Source organism: Pyrgilauda ruficollis, unplaced genomic scaffold, assembly GCF_017590135.1.
Source record: "Pyrgilauda ruficollis isolate IOZ18807 unplaced genomic scaffold, ASM1759013v1 scaffold39, whole genome shotgun sequence".
Lineage (NCBI taxonomy): Eukaryota > Metazoa > Chordata > Aves > Passeriformes > Passeridae > Pyrgilauda > Pyrgilauda ruficollis.
In genome coordinates, this window is record NW_024525378.1 from 144,150 (window position 1) to 168,827 (window position 24,678).

A 24,678-nucleotide genomic window follows, 5' to 3' on the forward strand; every position below is an offset into this window, starting at 1 on the left:
CGTGCATGAGTGGCAGACAGTAGCAGAAGGGAGTGTGAAGTACCACACTGGCTTTGGGTTCCCTCGGGTGAGCCACAAGTGTGTTAGCTGGGTAACAGAGATCCTGCCTTCCTCACCTCTGATGGCTGTTGAAATGATCTTTGATGCTGATCAGGTTACCTCTGAACAGAGAAAAAGGCTGTCTTTTAATATTTTTGTCCGTAGGATGATGGTTCTGATCAGGTTCAGTATTGCAGCCCTTAAAAATAACTTCTTTTTACCTATGCCTGTGTAAATAGTCTCATCATGTACATAGACCTCCTTCATGTGGTGCTGCCTGATATTGTGCTGCCTTTTCAAGCTACATTTGAAGCTTCTCCTGAGACTAGTATGAGACAAAAACTTTGTTTCTTTTCAGAGGTATAAAATTCGTATTCTGAATTCATGTGATCCTGAGGTGAATTTATTTTTATTACTTGTGTTTTTTTCCAAATATTGCAGCTGTGAAAAATAGAATTACATTCTCCTGAGTTTGCTCTTTGGCTCAATCTGTAAACATTTCATGCCTTCTACACTTTAGACTTGTGCAAGAAGTAATATTTTCTAGTACCAATTGGGAAATTGTTCAATATTCACTAGATAAAATTTACCACTTTTTGTGTCATTAATGAGATTTTTATTGTATCTGCACTGGCTAATAAGAGTTATTGTAGTTTCATCTCTCATTTTGTTTTGCATAACACATACACATTTTCTGTTGGAAAAAATTATTCCTTTAGTGCCTGTTTGAGGGAGCAAATGGTGTTCCCCTCAACTGCCTGATCTGAATGAATAGGACATAGTAGTTTGCAGTGTTTGCAGGTGAAAAATTGAGTGGTTGAAGTGGAATAATTAAAGGTTGCTTTTTAATAACTTTAAATCTTAACATTTATAATGATAACTTGCTGAATAGATTGTATGAAATTATCGGTTGGGGAGGGCAGTTTTGAGGGTGATTTTTTTTGTCCCCCCAAACATCTTTAAATAGCATTGATAGCCGTCCCATTTTGGTGCCATCAGCTGAATGACTACAGTTGTTGCTGGTTGCTGGGAGTTGTTGGATACACGGTGCTAGGCTTCTTTTGGCAGGCCAGCAGGAGAGATGTTTACAGGTGATGCTGTTGCCCTCTGCATGCAGCACCGATCCACTACTGCTGCTGGGTGTCCTCACTGCTGGCTGTCCTGGGAAGCCAGCTCACCATGAAAACCTCCCTGGGGCAGCACCTGTGACCTGGCATGAACATAATGATTGATATCTGAGAAGTGCAGCAGAATCATGACTCCTCCCAGCTTCCGACTGACCTCCTGCAGGAAGTGGGGAAGATTAACTAATACTTTAAAAAAACTGGCAATGAAGCCAAAGCTCAAACCCCACAATTTTCTAGTGCTGCAGTAACATAATCTTGGCATAATGTGGTTTGTGGAAAGCAACAATGGGAGAAAAGCTGTTGTTTCTGGGATGTTTTAGGATAGAAAAGAAGTCCCATGTCAAACTTAGAGGAAGAAAACCCTGAAAATCCTAGTAATCACTATCTGCACTTCCACTGTAAAATTTGGAGTCCTGTAGTTGGCTTATGGGACGGTTTGGAAAGTTGGGTTTTGATATTTCTGAGCACAAGGATAACTTTGGGAGGTACATGCCTGGATGCTTACTTAGATGATGTAGTAGCACCCATCTCTTCCAAAGGCCTCGCTTCTTTCATGGGGCAAACTTGCAGGTCGTGCTTCTGCTGCATTGAAGCAGGGCTGGGAGTCAAAAACAAGGGCCTCCTGCTGGGAAGAGATTCAGCAAGGGAACAGTGACCTCTGATGACAAGCAGTGAGAAGTGCAGGAGGCCGTGCCAGCAGCACAGGCTAAATTCCCAAGGAATTGATTGTCTCCATCCTCAAGGCAACCAGCTTTAAAACGTTTTTTATACCTGTCTGACACTGTAAAGAGACTGAGATTAATGCAATTCTAGTTTTGACTGCTGTAACATGCTAAACCAAAGAACAAAACAACATTTACCTTCTTGAAAGAAGATAGGATATTACAAGTTTATAAACATGTTGGAAGTAGGGATACATTTGTATGATACATCTGTGTCAGGTTTTAATCCTAACCTACTAATGATCACTTCCTAACTAGGAAGGCAAATGTATCTCTCTAGTGCTGACTGAATCACTGGAGAAAGAAGGTTGCCTTTTGCAAAACTGCAGTTTATTAGGCATAGTTCCTGCTTCAAGAGTCCTGTTGAATGTTAATATGATAAACTATAACATTTAGGTGGTCTTCTAAATGTTGATGAATTCATGTCCAGTTTCTTCTGATACAGTTGTATGAGGGGAGAGAGGGAGTGAGTATCTGTGTGTGAGTCTGTGCATGTGTGGGATACATTAATTGATTTTTGACAGAATAGCAGCTACAACTTCTTTACCTACAGTGTGGATTTTTTTTTGTTTGGTTCACCCAGAGGTTGCTGGCAGCAGTATGGCTGGGGGTTTTCTTTAATACTCCTGCAACACATACAATGCAATGTTAGCATTGAGATAACCTTCTTTTTCCCGCCATTAAGTACTCCTTGATGAGCAGTATTGGCACTGGTTCTTCCCCCAAGTCATAGTTCATTTTGTATCTGTTTCCTCTTAAATCTCTTTGCATGCAGTCAGCCTTACAGGTCATAAAGGAGAGACTGCCAGCTTATTTGCTGTCTGATTGCTTTCACAAATGCTTCTGGTGTTGATCTTTCTGAGAAAATAGAAAGTGATTGCAGTTTCTGTCAAACATGGACAGTGTTTTGTAGCCGGGACACAGAAAGGTAGAAGGGTTAAACATGACAACATTCCCTTGAAGTGGCTTTATGACTGCTGCTAATTTGAATGCTCAGTAATAGAGATCTGTTGGATGGAGGGGTTACCCTTCACTATTAATGACTCATTGGCCTCCTTCCCAAGCTGCCTGAAGTGCCGCTCTCCCTAGTGGAAGTAATTTTGTCTTTGAAGTACTTTCCAGGGCTGTCAACTAACGTTCCACAGTTCCCAGAGGAAATAATAAGCCATGAGTGCATGTACACTGAAAATGTAGAGTCTGAAACGAACTGTTCCTATAGGAGCCTGGCAGTCTGCTTCTCTGTGGAATTCAGCTTGTTTATACAATCTTATCTGGCTAAGCTTTGGTATTTTATCTGGCAGGCAGTTCCTATGAAAAGCAGCTGTCCAAGCAGTGGGAGTGGTGCTCCTGGTGGTTTTTTCAGAAGGTCTATAATTTCTTGTTTCATGTAAATTACAGAAATACAATACTCTCTTGGCTACAACCAAATGCTCTAAGCAGTTTTCATAGCCTTATAAATAGCCCTTTAGTAGGCTCTGCTGTATGTCCTGTGTGACTTAATGATAGGATTCATGATGCCCACTAGGAAGGTGTAAGGTATTCTGTAAAGCCACAGGATGACTACAGAATTGTTAGAAGAGCACCTCAAAGTTATAGGTTTTACAGGTATGTGTTTAACCACCACCATCACTTTTGACAAGAAAGTGAGCACGGTCTCCATCTCTGCATGAAGAGATCTGTACATGTATCTTCTCTAACAGAAAGGTCCCTATGGGCAAGTAGGTCGTGACAATGCTATTAAAAAAAAAAAACCAAAAACTGAAAACACCCCACCGACCAAACACACAGTAACAGAAAACACTTCTGTGTTTGGTCGCCAAAATACTTCAGACTTTGTGTAACTCATTAATAAAGAAAATGTTTCTTCAAATGTACTGAAAGCTGAAGCTTTTGGGGAAAAGGTTTTGGCTGTTCAGTGCCTACAGAGGAGTTTGAGGTATTTTATGTGTAGCTTTGGGCTGCAGATTCAAGTAAGAAAGAATTGAAAAGGTCAGGAATTCTTCTCCAACTGTGGTAAATTATGTTCCTCATCTCTTTTTACAGGAACAGTATTTTCAGACACAAGCAAATTATGGGCACAAATAAAATTCAGTCCAAGTCTGTTAAAGTTTAGTGGTTATCCAGGATTATCCATCCAGTTCATAGTACATCTTATCTGAAAGTACTGCATCTTGTAGATTAAAATGATCCATGTAGTCTGATGTATTCGAAGAAATGAGGGACATGTTCAAGACCTAAAAGACTAATTCTCCCTCTGTCACCTGCATGTAAGTAACATTTAAGTCTGGCCTCCTTTGAGACATAAGAAAATATGAGACCCTGTAAGATTCAGTGCTTTAAGCATTGTTCTGGTATGTCATTTGATGCCGCTTCTCATGCTGGTATACATGCAGCGTTCTGTAGACCCCTTGTGTTCTGCAAAAGGGGAATTTGATATGGCAACAAATGAAAAAAATGAGCTCTGTCTGGTTCCATATGGTACATTCTGGTCTTGCCTGAAACCTGGCATCAAGCACAGGCCATTTCTTTAGCTGAAGTGGCGTTCCTGCTTGCAATCCTGTATGGTGAGAAACTCAAAACCCAACAAGTTGCTGACCTTCATTAAAAGAGTGTCATCATAAATTATGCACTGATACAGTTTCCATTTCAGCCTGACACGCGCGACCTGAGCAGTTTAGTATTGGTCACCTTTTTGTGACCACGCTATAGTTGATAAAATTGAATGATGGCTAACTGCTCTCAGTTCCCCTCTGAAGAAGGAAGTTTTATTTTCATTGTGGTAGGGATTGATGACTTTCTGCTGCCACAGCAACAGCTAATGATGTTAAATTTCAGTTGACATACTTTGCTTTATTCCTGCAGCAAGAGTAGCGGTTCTAAATAATATTGAGGGTGTAGCTGTTTTGTTCTACAGGTTTGTTTTGTTTTCTTTTATTGTTTTTTATTTTTTATTTATTTTAAAGTTATGTCTTAAGCGAATGTAACCACTAGAGAGCAGGTTATCTTGAATTCAAGTAATGTAATAATCCCTGTATTGTCAAAGACCATGTATTCTGAACTTCAAATTTTTTTTCAATAAAATAAAGTTAGTATTTTTTCTTAAAAACTCTTCAAATTAGCCTCATTTCTCCAACCTGTAATAGCTTTTAAGAGTTTTTATTTGTTATAATTAGATTTCATCTTCCTCATATAGAACCCCATTTATAGTCAGAGTTGGAAACTACTGCTTGGCACTGTTTTAAAAACAGAAACTCCAGTCATCAGCAGGATATGGAGTTAATTTTTTAACATGGTCCAGCCCTGTAATACTAAATCCTAGTACAGTCAGTGAAGATAACCTGCATCACTTGTAATGTAATCCTTGCTCATGCCTACTTTGTGTTTGGAGGAAAAAGTTAGCATTTTTGTGGTGAGATGGGCTTTTTGTTATTGAAGGGGGTGGTTGTTTTGAAGCTGTTCAGAGGTTAGGAATGCTGGCAATCATCTGGGGAGACTGGTTAGTGGGCTGAGCACAGGTGAGGAGGTCACAGGCACAAAACAACCACTTCTTTTGTGCCAGTGCCCTGCTGGTGGTTCATCTCAAGGGAGATGCTTCAGTAATTACTTATGTGTTAGGAGGGCCATCATACTTCTGTGACTTTGCTACTTTATCATCGCAAACTTGCATCTTGTGAGAATTAACTCTCTAGGTTGTTGTTAATTTAAGGGAAAGAAAGCAGTTTCAACCAAACAGTTGTCAACAAATATTCACAGACTAATTATTTGGTAAAAATTTTGCAAGTTTGCTTTAAAGTAATTAAGTATTAATATACTTACAGAGAGAGAGGGAGGTAACAGCTACCTGCCTGCTTCCAGGGGATAGATGGCTAACCAGGGCATGTGTTTCATTTTACCTGCAGTGCAGTGAACTGTACTGACCTCTCTAATTTTCTGAGTCTTTAAAGAATGCAGGTTTTGTTTTGTTTTTGTTTTATTTTGCCAGTACTCCTAGAGACAGTCTTAAATGCACAAACCCATGTGTAATTTTAATTGTCATCTTGAACTGAAAATTTGTGATAAAGGTTCTTTTGGACCTTAAGGCACAGCAGTACTGTTCTACAGCACTGTATTTCAAGTAAGGAAGAATTTGGATTCTAGAAGCCTCAAGCTGTGTTCATAGGACTGTCACAGAAATTTATCAGTGAATTGTGGGGGTGAGCTGGGTACACTGCTGGAGACTGTGGTGATGAAAGATAACTCTTGTACACCCATACTTTACAAGGAAATATATTTGTTGTGAACCTTTGGAATCATCCATCAGAAATAGTTGAATATATATGAGTATATGGTGATCTAGTTGATGGAAGAAGAGGAGTAATGACCGGGCTTTGGCTGCACTAATTGGCTACTTTACTCAAAAGAGTAGTCACTGCACTGACTGTTCACCAGGTGGACTTGAGAAGGTGCCATCTCTCCACAGTCACTGTTTTGGCTGTGAATACCCTTCCAAAAACCAGATGGGTTTGGGTGATTTTAAGGACTTCCAATCCTCTGCCTCACTGGTCTAAATAACACAATAGGGCCTGTGAGGCTGGTACAGCTCTGAACATCCTGGGAAGAGAGAGAAGAGGTGAATGTGAAGTTAACAGATTTGTCAAAGGAACATCTTCATTTCACAGAAACTTTTTCTTCAGGATGACCTTCTTCCAGATGCCTTATGTCCTCAGGCTTACTACAGCCAGTGTAAATAAGTCATAGGAGAATGCAGAAATAATATTTCTGAAGTCTTTAAATTATTTTTTTCCATCCCAAAGGACTATGTAGGATCACTGTATAACTCAGACTGGAAGGGACCACCTCTGGAGCCCAGCTAATCTAACACCCTGCTCTGAGGAGGCTCAGTTAGGTCAGGTTGCTACTGACTACTTTTTTTTTAAGTGTCCTTTAATTAGTGTAACTTAATGTCACTTAATTGGAGTCTGTCAATAATACATCTTGAAAGAGGACTTGAAAATGAAACCTTGCAAGACATAAAAATGCAATTATAAGCTTGTTTTTACTAACACCCTTTTCCCTCCTCCAGCCTTTATCAGGTCTTGTCTTACTCTTTCAAACATTGCTATGCAAGGTTAATTTGTCACAGAAGCAATTTTCTTAGGGGCAGTTCTGTAATTGTACTTTTTATGGTACTGCTCATCTTCAACAGGAGAATAAACTGAAAGTCCGTTAGTTTATCTGAAAAGTATGCTTAAACTCCTGGTGAAATAACTTTCCAGCTAGTGCATTGTTCACGTCTCAAATATGCACAGTATTTTTATTGTGAGATGCAGTGATGCAATTTGTACACTAACAACTTCATGACTTAAGTATTTTTTGTGCAAAGCACAACATGAACTTCCTATGTGGAATAACTTAGTTCACTTGGGTGAATTAAAGGTGCTCACTTTTCACGTGCCCTTGAGATAACTGCCACAGAGACTGAAATATTTAAACAATCCCTTAAAATGAGACCCCAGAAAGGCATTTTCCTGTGAATCTTGCTCTCAAGGCAGGAGTATGGGTGTGAATCTGTGTCCATTCTGTGATCCTTAGCATACAGACTAAGCAGAGGAGTTTCCTTCTACCTGCTTCTATTTCTGCCAGGCTGCATGCTTACACACTAACAAAACTCCCTTACCAGAAAAGCCTAGGCTGAAAACATATCTAACTATGCCTCTTGCACTCGTGCTTTCCTGTTTGTACCTAAGGTTAAGGCAGTCTATCGGGTATTAAAACACTCCCCAATTCAGACTTTTAGGTTAGGAATGCATATATGCTTCTTGCCCACTTGGGAGGTGTGTGTAAGATTACAATCCAGCTCTGAAAATACGATCTCATGTCTAAGATGGTGTATCAGGCTTCAGCAAGAAATTGCCTTCTGCACAGCTGACAAGAGTTAATAATCAGAAGTCTCTTTTCTCCAATACGTGGAAGAAGTATGGGGGGTCAATTTAAACAATTAATTCATTCTGAGTGTTGTGCTGGAAGTCTTTTCTCCAAAACATGGAAGAGGTATGGGGAGTCATTTTAAACAATTAATTCATTCTGAGTGTTGTGCTGATGGACATAAAGTGATACAAAGATTGGAGTAAATGAAAGAATCAATTTGATTTTTTCCCATATTAGTATTATTTTTTAAATATTATTATTATTTCCATATTGCTATTAGTGCCTTCACTGAACCAGTTGGAGGAGGAAAATCGCCTGCAGATTGAATTATTCTGTTTGATACATTGGTACTGTTTCTCTTTCAGATGAAGTGGACTACAGCAATTTCGGGACCAATACGCTGTCGAGGAAGAAGAAGGCTCTGGTGACACTGCGCAATGACAACCTCCGCCGGCGTCCCCACATCAACATTAGTATGCCTCATGATTTTAGACCAGTGTCTTCCATAATTGATGTGGACATTCTCCCCGAAACACACAGGAGAGTGAGGCTGTATCGACACGGCTGTGAGAAACCCTTGGGGTTTTACATTCGCGATGGCACCAGTGTAAGGGTGACTCCTCACGGACTGGAAAAAGTTCCCGGTATCTTCATCTCCCGTATGGTTCCTGGTGGCTTGGCAGAGAGCACAGGCTTGCTGGCTGTGAATGACGAAGTCCTGGAAGTCAATGGCATTGAAGTAGCAGGAAAGACTCTTGACCAAGTCACAGACATGATGATTGCCAACAGCCATAATCTCATTATCACGGTCAAGCCCGCAAACCAGAGGAACAATATTATTCGGAGCAGTAGGATGTCTGGTAGCTCTGGCCAGTCTACAGACAGCACTGCGAGTCACCATAGCTTGCCTACACCCCACGTGCTGCAGAACTTCCACCCTGATGAAATGGAGAGTGACGAAGAGGCTGACATTGTCATCGAGGGTGGTCTGGAGCCACAACACATTCCTAAACTGCACAGCCTTACTTCCAGTAGCCTCTCTCGAATCAATGGCAGCAGCCTTAGCCACAGACTTCAAAGGGACCTGATGCTCAACAGCAGCTCTGGCCGAGAAAGCAATGGCAACATCCACAAATTACTCAGTTCCTTAAAAACTGATCCCCGACACAGTCTGGTTATCCCCAGAGGAGGTATCGAGGAGGACGGAACAGTCATTACACTTTAGTAGCAATTTCTGCAATTCTCCTTACAGTCTTAAGTGCCAATTGGGACAATCGACTTGTGCAACACGTGCACGAAACAGGGAGCTGACATTCTCACAGACCTCATGGGTGCAGAAAATTGTTGCTTTCTAGGAAATGTGACATCTGGAGTTAGACATAAAACTATCATGCACTGCAAAATTTGTCAGGAGAAAGCCAGAGTGCAAAACCTGGTTTATGTCCCAGCCCTGAAGTGAGAACACAAATTTGTTTTAGTTGGTATAAACCTAAGCAGTCTTACAGGCTACCCATGGCAGTGTTATATACTTGGGTTTGGAAGCATGGGTAGACATATTTATACATGCATATATATTAATTAGATTTTAATAGTAACAGACATGTCTATTTGAAGTGGAATCTGGTTTTCTTCTAATACCAGCTAAGGAGAGAGTGCTTCTTAATAGCTATCCCATCTTCTTCTGTTACATACAGCCCTTCTGCCGACTTGTTTACACTGTCTTTTCAGCGTTATGTCTAACCCAGACGAGCTCTGTAAAAGCAGCCGTTTCTTATTCCGGTGGTAACAGCGTTCGGGAGACGCTGCAGACACATTTTCCAAAGGAAACGATAGAAATCCATATCCATGCAAACCCGCGTGTTTCCCGCGAGCGGCGCGGGCCGTGGCCGCGGCTGCCTGGCCATGGGCGCCACCTGCCGGCCGGCGGGGGCACGGCAGCGGGGGCAGCGCCGCTGCCTTCCTGTATTCTCCTACCGTATTTATTAGATGATACCTCCTTTTTTTGGTTTGTTTGGGTTTTTTTTTTCACCCTTCCCGCATCATCTCTGTTTTTTCAAAATCATGGTTCATGTGAGTTTTTAGGTGTGCAAGCCTCAGTGCTGACACAGGTCCTTGCTGTACCTTTGGGGCAACCCGAATCCACAAGGTCTTTCCTTGACAAGAGATTGCCCTGCGGAGGGGAGGGCTGCTGACTGACTCTCAAGCCTAACTTAGTTCTGTTATTTTTTGACTCCTCCAGTAATAAAGCTTAATGTCTACACAGGACTTTTACAAAGTTAAAATATTCTGGATATTTGTGAAGGTCAGACACCGTTGCTGGGTGGCCAGGTATCTAGTGCGTGACCAGTGACTGTTGAGGCAGTACCTGTCTGCTTCTGGAAACACCATGAGTTTATGAAAGTGGTCTAATCTAAAATATTTTGTTATATCTTGATCAGTGTAAGGAACAAAATATAAATGTTTTAAAATGTATTTTTCTACTTTTAGCTTGTGTCATTTGCTCTTTGTTTTTAACTTTGTAGTACATTAAAGCTTTTTTTTTATATGGTGGAATAGACATTTCTTAAATATTTTATGAATATGAAAATTCAGGAGTCTTGGTTTGGAAAAATTACATTCCATTTTGGAATCTGTAATGGCTGGAAAAAGGATGTGTGGACTAATTAATTGTCACTAATTTAGAATACCTGTGGAACAACCAGTCTTCTGCTCATGGTTAAATATCTTTGGGACATTGAACTTAGTTTATTTCTTTTAGATTTGCTTTAAGAGTTTATTTTAAAAGTCTTTCACTTACTCTAATTAAAACTTTTCTAGGTATCAAAGCAGCTATAGAGCTGTACTTATTTTTCCCAGCACAGTAAGAATAGAACATTGATACTGTTCGTCTTAAAACTGTGTTTGTACTTGACCAAAGGTTTTCATTAAAAAAAAAATAAATCTGATTATTGGTGCAGTAAAATGAATAGCTGGATATGCTTCAGTCAATCAGACCATCTTATCCAGAAAAACTTGTTACACCTTAAATAAGACTACTTTTATGAATAAGTGGATTTGTCTGGCTGAAGTTACTCATTTTACCTTAGTTAACTGATGAAAATGTGACCTTGTCTGCAATAAAATGTTCGCTGTCTTACTTCTACTCGGTATTTTCTCCCCGTGCCTCAAGCATTTTATATGGAATTATCTCCCCTCCCTATGAAAACAAGCTATCCAGTTTGGGTGCCTCTTCAACCATGCAACTATTTCAGTGCGGTATCTTTTCTCAGTGCTGCTTTTACTAAAGATTCCTGTTACTCTCATTTCCATGGGAACCAAGTAGCTTCCTACCCTCCTCACAGCACGGCCTGCTGCAGACCTCTGGGCTTTGAGGGGTAATTCTGGCTCCATGGAAAGAGGCCAGGATACCTCTGATGGCCACTCTGTGCCCCTCTGCCCGCAGCCTGCTGGCTGTCACTGCCCATAGAAAGCGTTCTGGTACAATCTGTCCAAACTTTCCACCCCATTCATCGCAGGAGGGAGGAAGCGTAAGTTGTTTCACACACATGTACAAATTACAAACTGACAACAGCCAGCTGTTGATGTGTCGGCCTTGGATCCAACACTTTGTGAAATAACTTTTAAGGCCTGCAAACATTTTGTGCAGCATCTTGGTGGGGAAAGTAAACACACACACACAACCCAGCTTCTATTTTGAGAGCCCCGTAACCGCAGGTGGAGCTATGTTGTACACTCGCCGTGAGCTCCCTTCCCCCCTCACGCCGTAACGGGAGGAATCCGCCTGGAAACGCGGCTGAGCCGCTCCCGTTTCGCGGGCCGGGGTCCCTTCGGGAGCGGGATTAAATTGCCGAGCGGGGTCTGAGGGTGTGTGGCTGAGGGAGCAGCGGCACGCCAGCCCTCGCTAAAGGCTACATTCTCCACAAACGCTCCCGCAGACGGAGCCCCGTTCCTGTCCCGGCGCCAGGGCAGGGGCGGCTCGGAGGCGGCGGAGCCTGAGTTTCCTCCAGCCAAGCGCGATTCCCTGCCCGGGCACCGGCGATGCGTGAGCTCCGCCCGCTCGCAGTGCCGGGGCCGGGCCGCTCCCGCCCCGCCTGCCGGCAGCGCGGCTGCGCCGGCCCGCCCGGTCATGTGAGGGGCGGCGCATCCCGGTGGGAGCGGGAGGTGGGATGGCGGCGATTGCCGGCGCTGGTGACCGGGCTGGAGCCGAGCTGTCGGACGCCTGCCCCGGCGCGGACAGCGGGAACGTGTCCCAGAGCCAAAGCAGAGCCTCCGGCCTCGGGGAGGCGGAGGACGAAGATGCCTCGGAGGCGTCGCTCAGCGCCACCGCCGCCGCCTACTCCGCGTACCTGCTCGCCGACCGCAGCCTCTTCAGCGAGCAGGTGGGCGAGGGACCGGGCCGGGGGTCCCGCACAGCTCCCGGGAACAGGGAAGGGCTGCCATGGGAGCGCAGCCCTCTGGAGCTGGACACGCTCCTGCGCTGGGGCTGTGCAGGACAGGACCTGCCGGGGGTCGCGTCCCTTGCGCCGAACGAAGCCGAGAGAGGGAAAAGCCTGTGGGATTTCTGTGGGACTGGCTGTAGGCTGAGCGGTGTCTTGTTTGTGAGTACTCGGTGGTCTTGTTTGTGAGACTGGCCGGGGTTTTGTGAATGTGTGTGTGTGTTTTCAAGCACTTTAAGAGACCTCTGTTTTGCAGATAGAAAGCTTAGACAAGAGTCTAGAAGACTTACTGACCAGGGTGGATGAATTCGTAGGGATGCTGGATATGGTACGTATAACTTGAATGTGGTTGTTTTTGAAGTCAGATTAAACACAGTTTAATTGGGGTTTGTAAATAAGACACAGAGAGAAAGAAGCCTTTAGTCTAGGCGTGTTCCAGTATGAAAACACGTTTGATAATTAGATGACTTTTTTTGGTAATCAGGTAACTCATGGATGAAAACTACCAAGCTTTCATGTCAGACCAAAATCTGTCCATATAGCTATATAATCATAGAATCATATAGAACTCAGGTTGGAAAAGACCTCTAAAATCATCAAATCCAACCATTAACCCAGCATTGCCATAATCATCCCTAAACCATGTCTCAAAGTGCCACATCTTCTAAATATCTTCACCACTTCCCTGGGCAGCCTGCTTAAATGCTTGACAACCCTTTCAGTGAAGAAATATTTTCTAACTGCCTATTTGTGTAGTTGTATTTGTATTCTTGTTTAAAAGAACAGTTTTATATTCTGCTTATTCTTGAAAATATATAAAGACATCCTTTGTTGGTTTCATAATGAAACTATCTAATCTGAGTTGCCAAACCACCAAAGCTAGATTTGTCTTTAGGGGACCCTCTTTTCAGAAAGGCAGCTTTGTTTTCAGTTTTCTCATAGGGTTAGATGAGGGAACTGAATGGAAAGTTCCTGTAAGCTGTACTGGTAGATAGGCTGTCTTTTAAAGTGTAGCACATATGGTTCTCCTGCACAACTGTGTTGTAGGTTTGGGATTTTTTTTAGTACCAGTAAACTAAGATCTTTGTGGCCTGACTTTTTTAACAAACGTGAGGAAAAGTACAGGTAGTAAAACTTAAGACAAATTTTTTAGCTTAATATATTTATTTAGTGTGTCTTAGAAAATGTTGTATATCACTTCAGAAGAGGTTGTATTAGCCTACCTTTAATATAAGTATAAAAGTAAATATTAGTCCCTGCAAAATACATTTACTTCAAAGTTACTTAGAAACTATACAAAAAAGCTATAGTGTATTGATTTTAATCTAGTGTTTTTATACTAATTTATTCAGGTATTTTTAAACTCTAAATTTTAGGCTGTTCATTGGAGGACAGTTCTAGTTTCCAGAATAAAATCTGCTAAACATTTTGTTTCATTAATTGATTTTTGTATTATTTCTTTGCATTGTCTTTAGATTCGAAGTGATTCCTCTCAAGTTGTCAATGAAAGTATACCTCAAATTTACACAAAAGCTACAGAGATGAGGCAGATATATAGGAAGATTGACAAACTGGAGGTATGTATTTGCTGTCTTCTAGATGCATTTTGTTTCCTAACAGAGGGAAAAAAATCAGTGTCTGCATATTTGTGTGTGTATGTGTACACATGTGGAGTGAACTCAGGTGAGTTGTGCTCTCCATGTCCATGCTGGGTTCAGTACTTCAGGGTTAATAAAGAGGACTACATTTATGAAGAATTTCTGGGGACTGTGGGAATTCCAGATATGTTTTAGATATTTTTGTAACATATTTAAAAAAAAAAAAAAAAGAAATTGTTCATTGACTGTTTGAAGCAAGGCAGTTTTTTTGTGTTAGCTTTCAAAGTTTCAGAAACGAATAAAATGAGAGATCTCTTGATCCCTAATAAAACTTCAAGCCTGTGGTTCAGATCCTTGGTGTTTCTTTTGGTAGTAGAAAGGTAGGTAGTAGAAAGGCAGATTCTGAAAAATCCGAGTTAGTTATTTGAAAGGTAAGTTGAAAAAGGAAGATTATTTTATTATATTTTATCTGGTTTTCAGCCTTTTAAGTATCTCAAGTAATTTCTAGCATTAAAATGGACTTGTAGGCAGAAGGGAAATTGAGCATGAAGTTTTTCACTCCTCATTTAAGCCATGGATCTTTCACCACTGTTTTGCAATACACAGTCCTGTTTTATTTTGTTAGGGAAAGTGTCATATTTATTTTGGGTTTGTTGTTTTGTTTTTTTTTTTTACACCAGGCTTTTGTGAAAATGATTGGGAATAGTGTAGCTGGACTGGAAGAACGGGTCATAAAGGCAGAAACAGACCTTGGAGCTTTTCCAAGCACGTTCAAGAAAATCTTGCACACAATCAGCATGCCATCCTTCCTTAATGTAAGTAAACTTTTGCTGCCATGTGACCAGCTTAGTTGCTCTGCTTACTAGACCAGATGATTAAAATAATAATAAGTTTGCTGCACATGTATATGAATGTAGCTGTACATTTTTAATATACTTTATTAGGTTTTTTACAGAGTTCTCAGGCTTCTTTAAAAAAAAAAAGGAAAAAAAAAACAAACTTAAAAATTTAATTTCTTATAAGGATTTGTGTAACATTGCAAAATAGGGCTGAACACACAAAGAAATGAATGTGAAGGACACAAACAAGCACATAATGAACAAGCCTTTATACTGAAGTACCCCTGTATCTCTGGTGGTATGCAAAGCAAGTAGGAAGAGCCAGTACAGGTAACAGTGCTAAAGGATCCTTCTGCATTGATAGCATCACCACACAAATGTTACCAAAAAAGAAAATTAAAGCTAATCTGCACAGTATTTTTAAAATGAAGGTTATATTTGTATTCAGTCCACACAGTTGGATAATCGTGTTACCACCTTGGTAAGCTTTCTAAGGATGCAGTTTTCTCCATCTTTCCTTGTGGACTGTTCCTTTACAAAAGGCTTGAAGCACTCTCTCTGGTATATTTCAGAGATGCCTTACCTAACACCAAACTGGCATTGTACCTGGGATTCAAAATAATCTTTTGGTTAAAAAAAAAAATCACTTGAATTCCTGATGCTTCTTGACATCACCTAGTAGTACACCATTTGTAAGTTCTACTCTTTTGCATCTTGTCAACTCAAAGATTGTTTTATCTTTTAGTATATTCATTCTGTATTTACTCAGTTTTCTGTGTTCTGGTAAGAATGATGAAAAAAATAGCTTTATAGTAGGGGAGAGGAAGAAGGTTGTGGCTTTTCGAGGTATTTTTGTTCCTACATCGTCCAAGCATATACGGCAGCAGAGAAAAATATATATATATATATCAAAAGAACATGTGTTGTCTTTTTAAGGCTCAGTTCAAGTTACTTGTTCTTCACTGCTGTTTACTGTGCAGTCTTTAAGTTAGTTAATTTCTCATCTCATTCCTTCATTTTCCTTGGTGTTTAAGTTTAGAGTTCTGTCAGTTTTTATTTTAAAAAACCCCTAAAAACAACAACACAAAGTTGCACTTTATGGGCCAGTTACAAAACAAAAAACCTGCACAAGTTGCCTTGAAGAATATTCAACAGTATTTTCCATTTTTTTTCTATAAACAGTTATTAACCAAGGAATTACAGTCTTCACTTGAAAAGTTTGCTAGTTCAAAGAAAGTTTTGCTAGTTCAAAGCTTTTTAGTGTTGTATGGGAACACTTTGTCAAATTAGCACTTTTTCCACAATTTAAAAGGTAGAAAATCTTTGAAAGTGTCAGGAGGGGGAACCTGGCATCTCCGGTGGTTTTTTAGTTTGATTATGGATAGCAATAAAATAACACTCAGAACTTACTGGCATTATTTGATTCACTAAAAGGCAGGCTACTGTTCCTCGATGGTTCTGGGTATTGCACAGTAAAATACCTACTTCCAGCAGTAAACACAAGCATGTGTGAATGAAAATGCCTATAGAGATTTCTCCACTTGCTTGATATTTAACTGGCTCAATACATCAGTGGTAAAATACGTGTTTGGAAAAGAAGGTTATTCTGATGTCATGATTTTCACTGTAGCTGTAGTTCACATTTTACTGCTAGTTTTAATTTACTCAGGTACCCTCATTCTCTTCCCAATTAAATGTATCTGTTTTTTTACACAAAGGCTGTATTTTCTCTTTCTCAAGATGTGTATTTATAATCTCCCTTTCAGATTTTGCCCAAAGTTCTTCCCTTGTGAATACCAGGCAGTGTAAAGAACAGTAATATAAGGCTTTTAATATCGCTAAGAATGTAGACTCTCAAAAGGTAAAAACATCTGCTAAGCAGCTGCAAAAATAACTGATCATAAATGTGTACTTAGGCAATTGTGGCTGCTGTGCCTGCCTATAAAATTTCCTCACTGGATTGAAATTGCCCCCTTCTTGCACAGAGGCAAATACAGCACCTTAAATCCACATCAAGAGTTACAGAAAACCTGTAACCTTGCTTGCAGGTTGTTATCTGATGGGACAGTACAGGCCAGGAAATTATTTTAAAAATCAGAACTTTGATTTTGAAGGGGTCTTTTACATTTGACAAATTTTGTGATATGGAAACACTGATAATATACAGTGTTTATAGATCAGATCTTTGTTTATATTTTTTAATTTCATTGGAACTTGAATGGCAAAACAAACTTACAGAAATCAATGGCATTGTAATGTTAAAGACATAATTTAATATATCAGCAATTTTGTATATAGCAGGAGAATATGTACTTACTTCGTATGGAGTACAAGTATACAGCTCAACTGAATATTGAGAAATTTCCACTTTGTCTTGTAGGTATGGTTACTTACATCTTCATTTTGAGGTTGTAAGACCGTTATAAACTCCAAGACTATCAAACAATGATATTTGGTGTACTTTTAACTTTTATTATTGGTGAAGGTTAATTTCCTTATTCCAGACTGACAGGGCTCTACCAAATAGTTCATAAAAATCTTTTTATTAGTTGAAAAGAACTTTTAATGAGTGAAATATTGATTTCAAGCATTCTATTTAATGTCAGGCATTAAAAACACCCTGTGTCTGCGCTGTGTTGCAGCATTATGCACACGTAGCAAGGCTGACACAGTAGTCACTAGTGGTCCTTGATGTTGTCTCTTTCAATGAGCCATTCGATACAGCAAAACATTGTACACTTAATATTTAAAAGAAACATGTACACCTTCCCTGAAAAACAGTTTAACAGCTCTTTTCTGGTCCACTACCAGATTATTTTTAACATTGTGTCTTATGAAGAAGCTCAGCAGGAGCAGCAACCTTCTTGAAAGGATAATTTGCTAGGTGTGTTCCTGTAGGAAGACTTTTTGAGTAACTAAATGAGAACCTAGGCCCAGAGTTGACTCAATAAAGCGGCTGAGGAGAATTTGAAGGCTGGAGCAAAAAAGGTAAAGGTGTACGGCTTGGAAAGGATGAAGGTTACAATGACTCTCCCATCAGCTGGATGGTATAGTTTGGCTCATGCAGTGCTGGCATATTGTATGTGTTCCAGGACTGGGTCCTGTTTAGGTGCTGGAATGGCAAAGGTCAATGGCTGTGTCTCTTCACTAACATTAGGAACATGCCGGACTCATCTGAGCTATGATTAAGAATTCATTCAACTAAGGAGATAAGTTTTAAGGTGTTTCTTCTGTATTTTAGCTCTGCAGGCTTTGTTTTAGAATGCTTTATGAAAAAGGCGAAAAATAAACTTCTCTAATTTGCAGAAATCGTCTTCCTCACGACAGCAGCAGACACTCTATGAACCTCCAGTCCTCTTCAAGACTGAAGACTATTTTCCATGTCTTAATGAAGCACCTTATTGATGATTTTTGCTTTGGGTTTGATATGAATCAGCCAGAATAGAGTGAGCCAAGTGAACAAAAGGAATGCCATCCTCAGAACAGCTGCATTTTATAAGCACTATTGATGGCATATTGCCATTCTGATTGTCATTGTCTTCCTTCAGGCAATATTTTCAGGTAATGTTTCTTTGTGCACATTATTTCAAAAGCCTTCCTAAAACACCATGTAAATTTTCAGATTATTTTAGGGAAGGAATTTAAGAATATTTTTGCATTACATTTTTTTTTTTAATAATGGAAATAATAGGAAACATACAATTGTATATAAGTTTTTTAACACATAAATATCTGTGCTGCTGCAAGTGTAAAATAGCTATACCACAAGGATGAGGGTTTATTTGTCTTTTTTCATAATGTGCTGATTGAGGTGAAAGAAAAACTATGCATAAGGTTTCACATCTATTCCAAGGTTTTAAGCCTGGTCCCTGCAGTTTGTACAGAGAAATGTACCACATTGGGGTGTACTTGTTGCAGGGGCAGGACATAGAAGATCATCAAGAAATCAAGGACATGGCTCAATCTCTGTGATGTAGTCCCAGTTCACAAAGCAAACATCCTGCCCCTGATGATCCTCAGATCACAGTGACCCAATCTTTTAATTATTGCATCATTGTGTTGTTTGATGTGTAACCAGGTGGGCATGAAATAAATTTGTATATATAGAGGGAGAGATATAGATGTATAAAACCTGCTGTCAAAAAGAACAAGAATCTAAGCTGGAGAGGGATGACCCTGGACTGAACCTCAGTCAGGCACCTGACCAGATTGCTTTTCCTTCACAACTCTCTGTGGATACTGAGGCTTCCCATGCTGATTGCAATTTATATTATCAATAAACTAATAGCTGGCTAACACCTGTTGTGGTCTTGCATTTCACCAGACCAGTATTTACCAACCTAGCAGATGTTAATCATAAATTGATGTATTCCTCTGAACAAGTTTTACCTCTGCTGCTCTGTTGCCAGTGTAACTCACTAGAATACTCAAAATTCAAGTCTGGGAGGAATGCTTTAGAGAAACAATATTTCTCTAGATTTCATGTTGCATGCACAAAACAGGTATGAAGTTGCGAAGCAGAGATTATGTATTAATAGATCCTGTCTCCAAAGACCAGCCGGGATTGAGTTCTAAACATCTTCAGTATCTGAAGCAACATTTATTAAAATTTAAAACAAAGATTTTCAAGTCAAAGTTAGTTGGCTCCAAAAGTAGTTCTAATGTAAAACTTACCTGAATTTTAACATAAGAAAATAATCACATAAACATGCAGAAAGAAACAGACGTGACTTTGAAGCAGGGCTCCCCTCCCATCCTCCTTGTTTTCATAAATAATTCATTATTCAGATGTTCCACTGGAGCAACAGTTGCATTTTTAAAAGGCGTGGTGCCTTTCAGTGTATGCATAAATATCTAATAAAATAACACAGTGTAGCAACAGAAGGCTACAGTCAAGTATTCTTAAACATACTAACACTGGTATATTAAAAAAAAAAAGTTATCTTTAGAGCAACTTTGTAATTAAATGAATCACCTTCTCAAATAACATTGTCCCCTGCTGTGTGGAGCTAAAATGCAATTCCTTTTAAACAGACGATGTTTGAAATATTAATAAAGTTTTCAGCAAGTTTATACAGCTGAATATTTTCACACAATACTGTCATATTAATAAGACTGAAAGTTCATATATCCTGAAGTGGGTATTTTTGTTGAACTGTTGTATGTAAAAAAAAAGAGCTGTATCTTCAAGGCACACCACAAAAATCAGACAGTTCCTATAATTAGTATATTTCTATGTTGGAAATTCTCCAAAATATTTTTATTACTGAAAATAATGGGCCGTACATGGGAAATTTGTTAAGGAAATGCTATAAAAGACAATAAATAAATAAATTGTGGCTTTTAAAAATACATGGTACAAAATACCAAGGCCACTGTTCATCTGTTATGAAATTAAGGTCATGATTATGAAATTAAGGCATTCTCATAATACTGATAAAATGCATTCTGCTGTGGGCTGACTCCTTATTCATGGTCAGTCTCACCTCACAAAAATAGTGTAAAAAACATCTCAAGTGTTCACACTCAGTAAAGAAATAGAACATTCCTTTATTCTGTCTGCTGTTACCTTGTATTAGTGTAAAACCAGTAATAACTACATTGTGAATTAGGTTCAGTATTTATTGGGTTTGCCAGCTGTAAACAAAACCTGAATCTCAAAATCCACTGATACCAATATTCACAGCCCCAGAAGGCTCTGCTTGCATCTTTCCCTACACCGTGTTTATCCTCTTGCCTGAGTTCCAAGATACAAGCCAGTAACTAAGGGGCTGCATCACCCGTTTTTAACATGAGAACTCTTCATATAGAACTGGTGTTAAGCAAGATGTGGTTGTGTTGTGCTGCTATAGGTTGGGTATCAGGCACATGAAATGAGCTAATGTTTAATATCAACAAAGGAGTCTACATACACATCTTACTTTTCCTCTCTGTCATTAAGCAAACATATTAAAGCAATCCCAGCAAAAGTAATGCTGAAAGTTTTTATATTCCTATAGTTATGTACCTTTTAGGCCAATGTTAATTAGCATTAGCCTAATGCTAATTGAAACTAATGCAGCTTTCTAAAAATTATCTGTTTGCTATACAATGTGTGTCAATATGTCACAGAAGCTGCATTCAAAAGATATTCGCAGTGAGGTTATATCATAGTCGGGTTGGACTGAATGTTAGAGCTCTACACTTTACATAGCTCCTGGACAAAAATCAGCATCATCTGTCTTACATACATATTTAATTATATGATAAACTGTGTCTGAAGTCAGCACATAAAGTTTGATATTTGCATTTAATTATTTTTGGACCAGCAGATTTTGTTCCAATCAAGCAGTGCTGCAACTGCAGCAAAGCCCAAAGAAATTACAGAAGAATGCAGATGACTGAAATGAAAACAAGCAGGTTTGATTATTTATCTGATCAAATAAGATAAATTACTTAAAGATGCACTGGATTGCATTGACATAAAGACCTGTGGCATTTCATTACTTCTGCTGACAATAACCTTCAGGGTTAAGTAGTTTTACCTACAACACTAAGCATTAAGTAACAAGCTAAAGCTGTGAAGAGTGATCCTAAGTGAAAGACCTAGCAGAATGAGAAGGGAGAGGATGATAGCTTGCACCTTCGTCTGTGAAAAGAACTTTATATTTGGAATTGGTAAATAATGCTCCCTTAAAAAAAAAAAAAAAAAAAAGGAAAATGTTTTTTAAGCGATTACTTTTTAAACTACCTCACTTTTCATAGAAAAGAAATTGGTCTTGGACCAGCTACCAAGAAAATCCTTGAAAAGCCAAAATCCCTGTCAGATACAGCTATGGTCAAAGAGGACCATAACAGGAATTGGTGTCTTTCTAGCCACTGCAGCTAAATCCATCAGGATGAGGAGTTTCCAGCTGCCGGGATTTCCATCTCTGTAGGATCTGAGCTGCTGTGGCAGGCTGTGCTGCAGCGGCAGAGCAGAGGCTTTGTCCACTCAGCTGCTTCTGTTGATTCTGCTTCATGCCGATGGGTGGTAGTACAACCTAAAGATGGTAGTACAGACTCCAGCTGATCTCAGGGATTTTGGGAGTTTTCTTGACTTTCTTGCTTGATGTTATCTACTCACAAACTTTTAATGCTGGTGATTTTTTATGATTTTGAAAAACTGTAAGGGATATGTGAATGGTACACAATGTCTTAAAAGTGCTAAGGAACAAGCAAAACAGAAAAAAGGGGGACAGAAGATGTTGCTCATACAGTACAATGCCAGGCAGACAGAATGCAATCACCTATAGACAGACTGTGAAAAGGAAAAATTGAAATAATGTCTTTGGAATTATGTCAGACTGAAGGATATGGTAGGGAAACCAAAATATCCTGTCTAAAACTCACATGGAAGACTCAAAATGATATTTCATTTTTGCCAGCTTTAATATTGGCTGTAGATTCTTTAGAGGATTATTAAAGTGATAAAAATACATTAAAATTGCATTAATAATCATTCCAATGTGCTATCTGTATGAGATCTTAAATAGTATATTTTAAAAGTATATTGGAAATACAGATATATGAATGTGCTGACAGACCTAAGAAAGTGAACTGAATGTTAGCAAGGATTTCATCAGAGGGCTCAGAGTGAAAAGACAAAGGGACAGAATTCATGGGGGGAAGTGCACTCACTGAGAAAAGAAGGATAAATATCCAATTCAATTTCTCACCTCCCACTGTTTCAGAAGCTGTAGGTTTCATGAGAATAGCCTACATCATTTAAAAATAAATTAATTGCTCTCTGTTCCTTATAGGTGACACTGTCAGGAGTTTCTTTACAAACAAAGCAACCTTTAAGAAAAAACAAAAGCAGAAATTTCCACAATCCTAGGTCATTAAAACTGAGGGCTGGCAGATAAATATGACAGAAGCACCTGAGAACTGCAGACTGGCAATAAAGCTGGTTCTGATTGATTCATAAAAATAAAATTACAGAAAAGGAAAAAAGGAATGGTAAGAGCCTTATGCAGGAATGGAAGAGGCATAAAATAGCATAGCCAGGAGATAAGCCAGGGCATGTGCCAAAGTGTGAAATTGTGGTGACAGAGCTGTGAGCAGCATCAACAGATGAGGGCAAGATCTCCGAACTGGGAGCGTAAGAATGGAGATCCGCAACAGACATGACGTATATATGTGATGTTATTTTTTCACAGTTTAGGAGCTTTTTTTCCCCCCTCCAGTGTGCACTTTTCCCAAGTACATATTTTTAGGAGGAGCTATAACTGTGGACCAGCTCTAGTGTGTTTGTCTGGACTAGGCTCCTGTTACTGCCTCTGATTACTGCCTCTTTCTCAAAAGCAGTAGGACTTGCAGGTAGCTAGCTAGGTCATTGGACTGTTCTGGCTAAAAATCAGTCCTGCCGAGCCAAACAGTCCAGCCCCAGCACTGATGTCCTGGCACAAGGGTGAGGGGTGACACTCCTCTACTCCCAGCCATCCCCCTGAGAAGGCAAGCAAAGCACTTACTCTGGCAGTGTGTCCCCATGTAGAGCCAGGAGATGCCTGCTGTGGAATTAACATCTGTTTCCTTCATGTGTCTTTGATTAGCCCTTTTTTCTACACGGAAGGCTTTGCAATTTGTATGGAAACACAGAGGGAAAGAAGAACAGGAAAGAAATAAGGTATTGGGAATAACGTTGTTGTCATTACAGAGATGTCTGTGTGTCCTGCTCAGATGCCTGCTTCCAGCAATATTTTATCAACTAAAATGTGATGGTTCATCTGCTAGTGATACACAGTGCCCTTATTTTTGGTGTCAGAGATTGCTGGGAACTTTTGTGGAAGTGTGCTTGTTGCATCTAAAATCCAGTGTATTATTAAGCAAAAAAATATTTGGGAGGAAAAATACTAAACAATATAATTGAACAAAAATTGTATTTTATTTCTGGATTTATTAGCTTGACTTCTCCTGAATTTAATTGTGTTTCTGTAGTTGAAGGACAACACAAAGCAGTAATGACAGAGGAATCTTGTCTAAGAAAAATCAAGTATGATATTGTTAGCTAACAAGATAGATGAGCAGTGCCATTGCAAACTCATTACATGTATCTGAGAGAAGTCAAGATTCTGCTAAGTGAGTTGGATGAAATTATGAGGACAAACTCAATAACAGAAAGAGGTCAGCAAAAGCAGGGTTATAGGAGAACCAGTGCCCATCTTGAATAGCGTTCTGTCTCTGATTAGTTTGCACTATGGGACTACCTCTGGGTGTAAAATGGATTCTTTTAGGACTAATACAGCCAGAGACTTGCTCAGGAATTTAGCTGACTTGCTGCAACTTCTGTTGGGTATTCATTCCATGCTGCTGGCCCTGCACTCATTTTAGGCCAAGATGAAACTCAATGAAACATTAAGCTACAAATCAACCTGAACTACTGTGCTGAAGTACTTGCTAGCTCAGTCATAGCCCCAGGGTGCAAAACACCACTCTGCAGGGGTAAAAAGACTGAACCAAAGCTCTGGGATGAATGCAGATGTGATGGTGCTTGAATATGGATATTGTGGGGATTGTGAAAAGCCTGATGTAAATGTCAGGTAAGAAAGCTGCTGGAGCAGAGATGATGGAGAGGTAGACATAGACCTTCTAGCTGGAGTTGATTCAGTTCAGGTCCACAAAGACAATTAAGGGACTGGAACATCTCCTGTGAGGAGTGTCTGAGAGAACTGGGATGGTTGATCCTGAAGAAGACTCAGGGGTAATCTCATTAATTTGTATAAATAACTGAAGGTAGGGAGTGGAGGAGAGGGAGAGAAGCAATTCTCAGCATTGTCCACTGGTAGGACAATAGGCAGTGTGCGCCAAAATAAAATCTCCTTGCCAAAGCACCTTCTCTGTTGCATCCCACATTAATATTTTTGAACCCTGTTCCCACAAGCTTCTTTTAATATCCTCTAATTCTTGTACTGGAGGACACAATCAACAGTCATGAGCCATCTGTTTTGCTCATCCTCTTGTAGTAATGTGTTATTTCCTTTTCCATGATT

General features: G+C 39.7%; 2 protein-coding genes across 2 annotated transcripts in view; both read left to right on the forward strand.

Annotated features, from left to right (window-relative positions):
* The window catches only part of PARD6G (par-6 family cell polarity regulator gamma), a 65,075-nt gene extending 54,138 nt beyond the window's left edge, over positions 1–10,937 (forward strand). The window contains exon 3 of the mRNA XM_041476706.1: positions 8,161–10,937. Within this exon, the coding sequence (XP_041332640.1) occupies positions 8,161–9,020 (860 nt within the window). The 3' untranslated portion in view covers positions 9,021–10,937. The remainder of the gene's footprint in view (positions 1–8,160) is intronic.
* Positions 10,938–11,918: 981 nt separating this feature from the next.
* On the forward strand, positions 11,919–18,960 carry BLOC1S4 (biogenesis of lysosomal organelles complex 1 subunit 4). The gene is made up of 5 exons (XM_041476711.1): positions 11,919–12,174; positions 12,488–12,559; positions 13,707–13,808; positions 14,510–14,644; positions 17,975–18,960. The coding sequence occupies exons 1-5, from the start codon at positions 11,962–11,964 to the stop codon at positions 18,071–18,073; spliced, it is 621 nt and encodes a 206-aa protein (XP_041332645.1). The 5' UTR covers positions 11,919–11,961; the 3' UTR covers positions 18,074–18,960.
* The last annotated feature ends 5,718 nt before the right edge of the window (positions 18,961–24,678 follow it).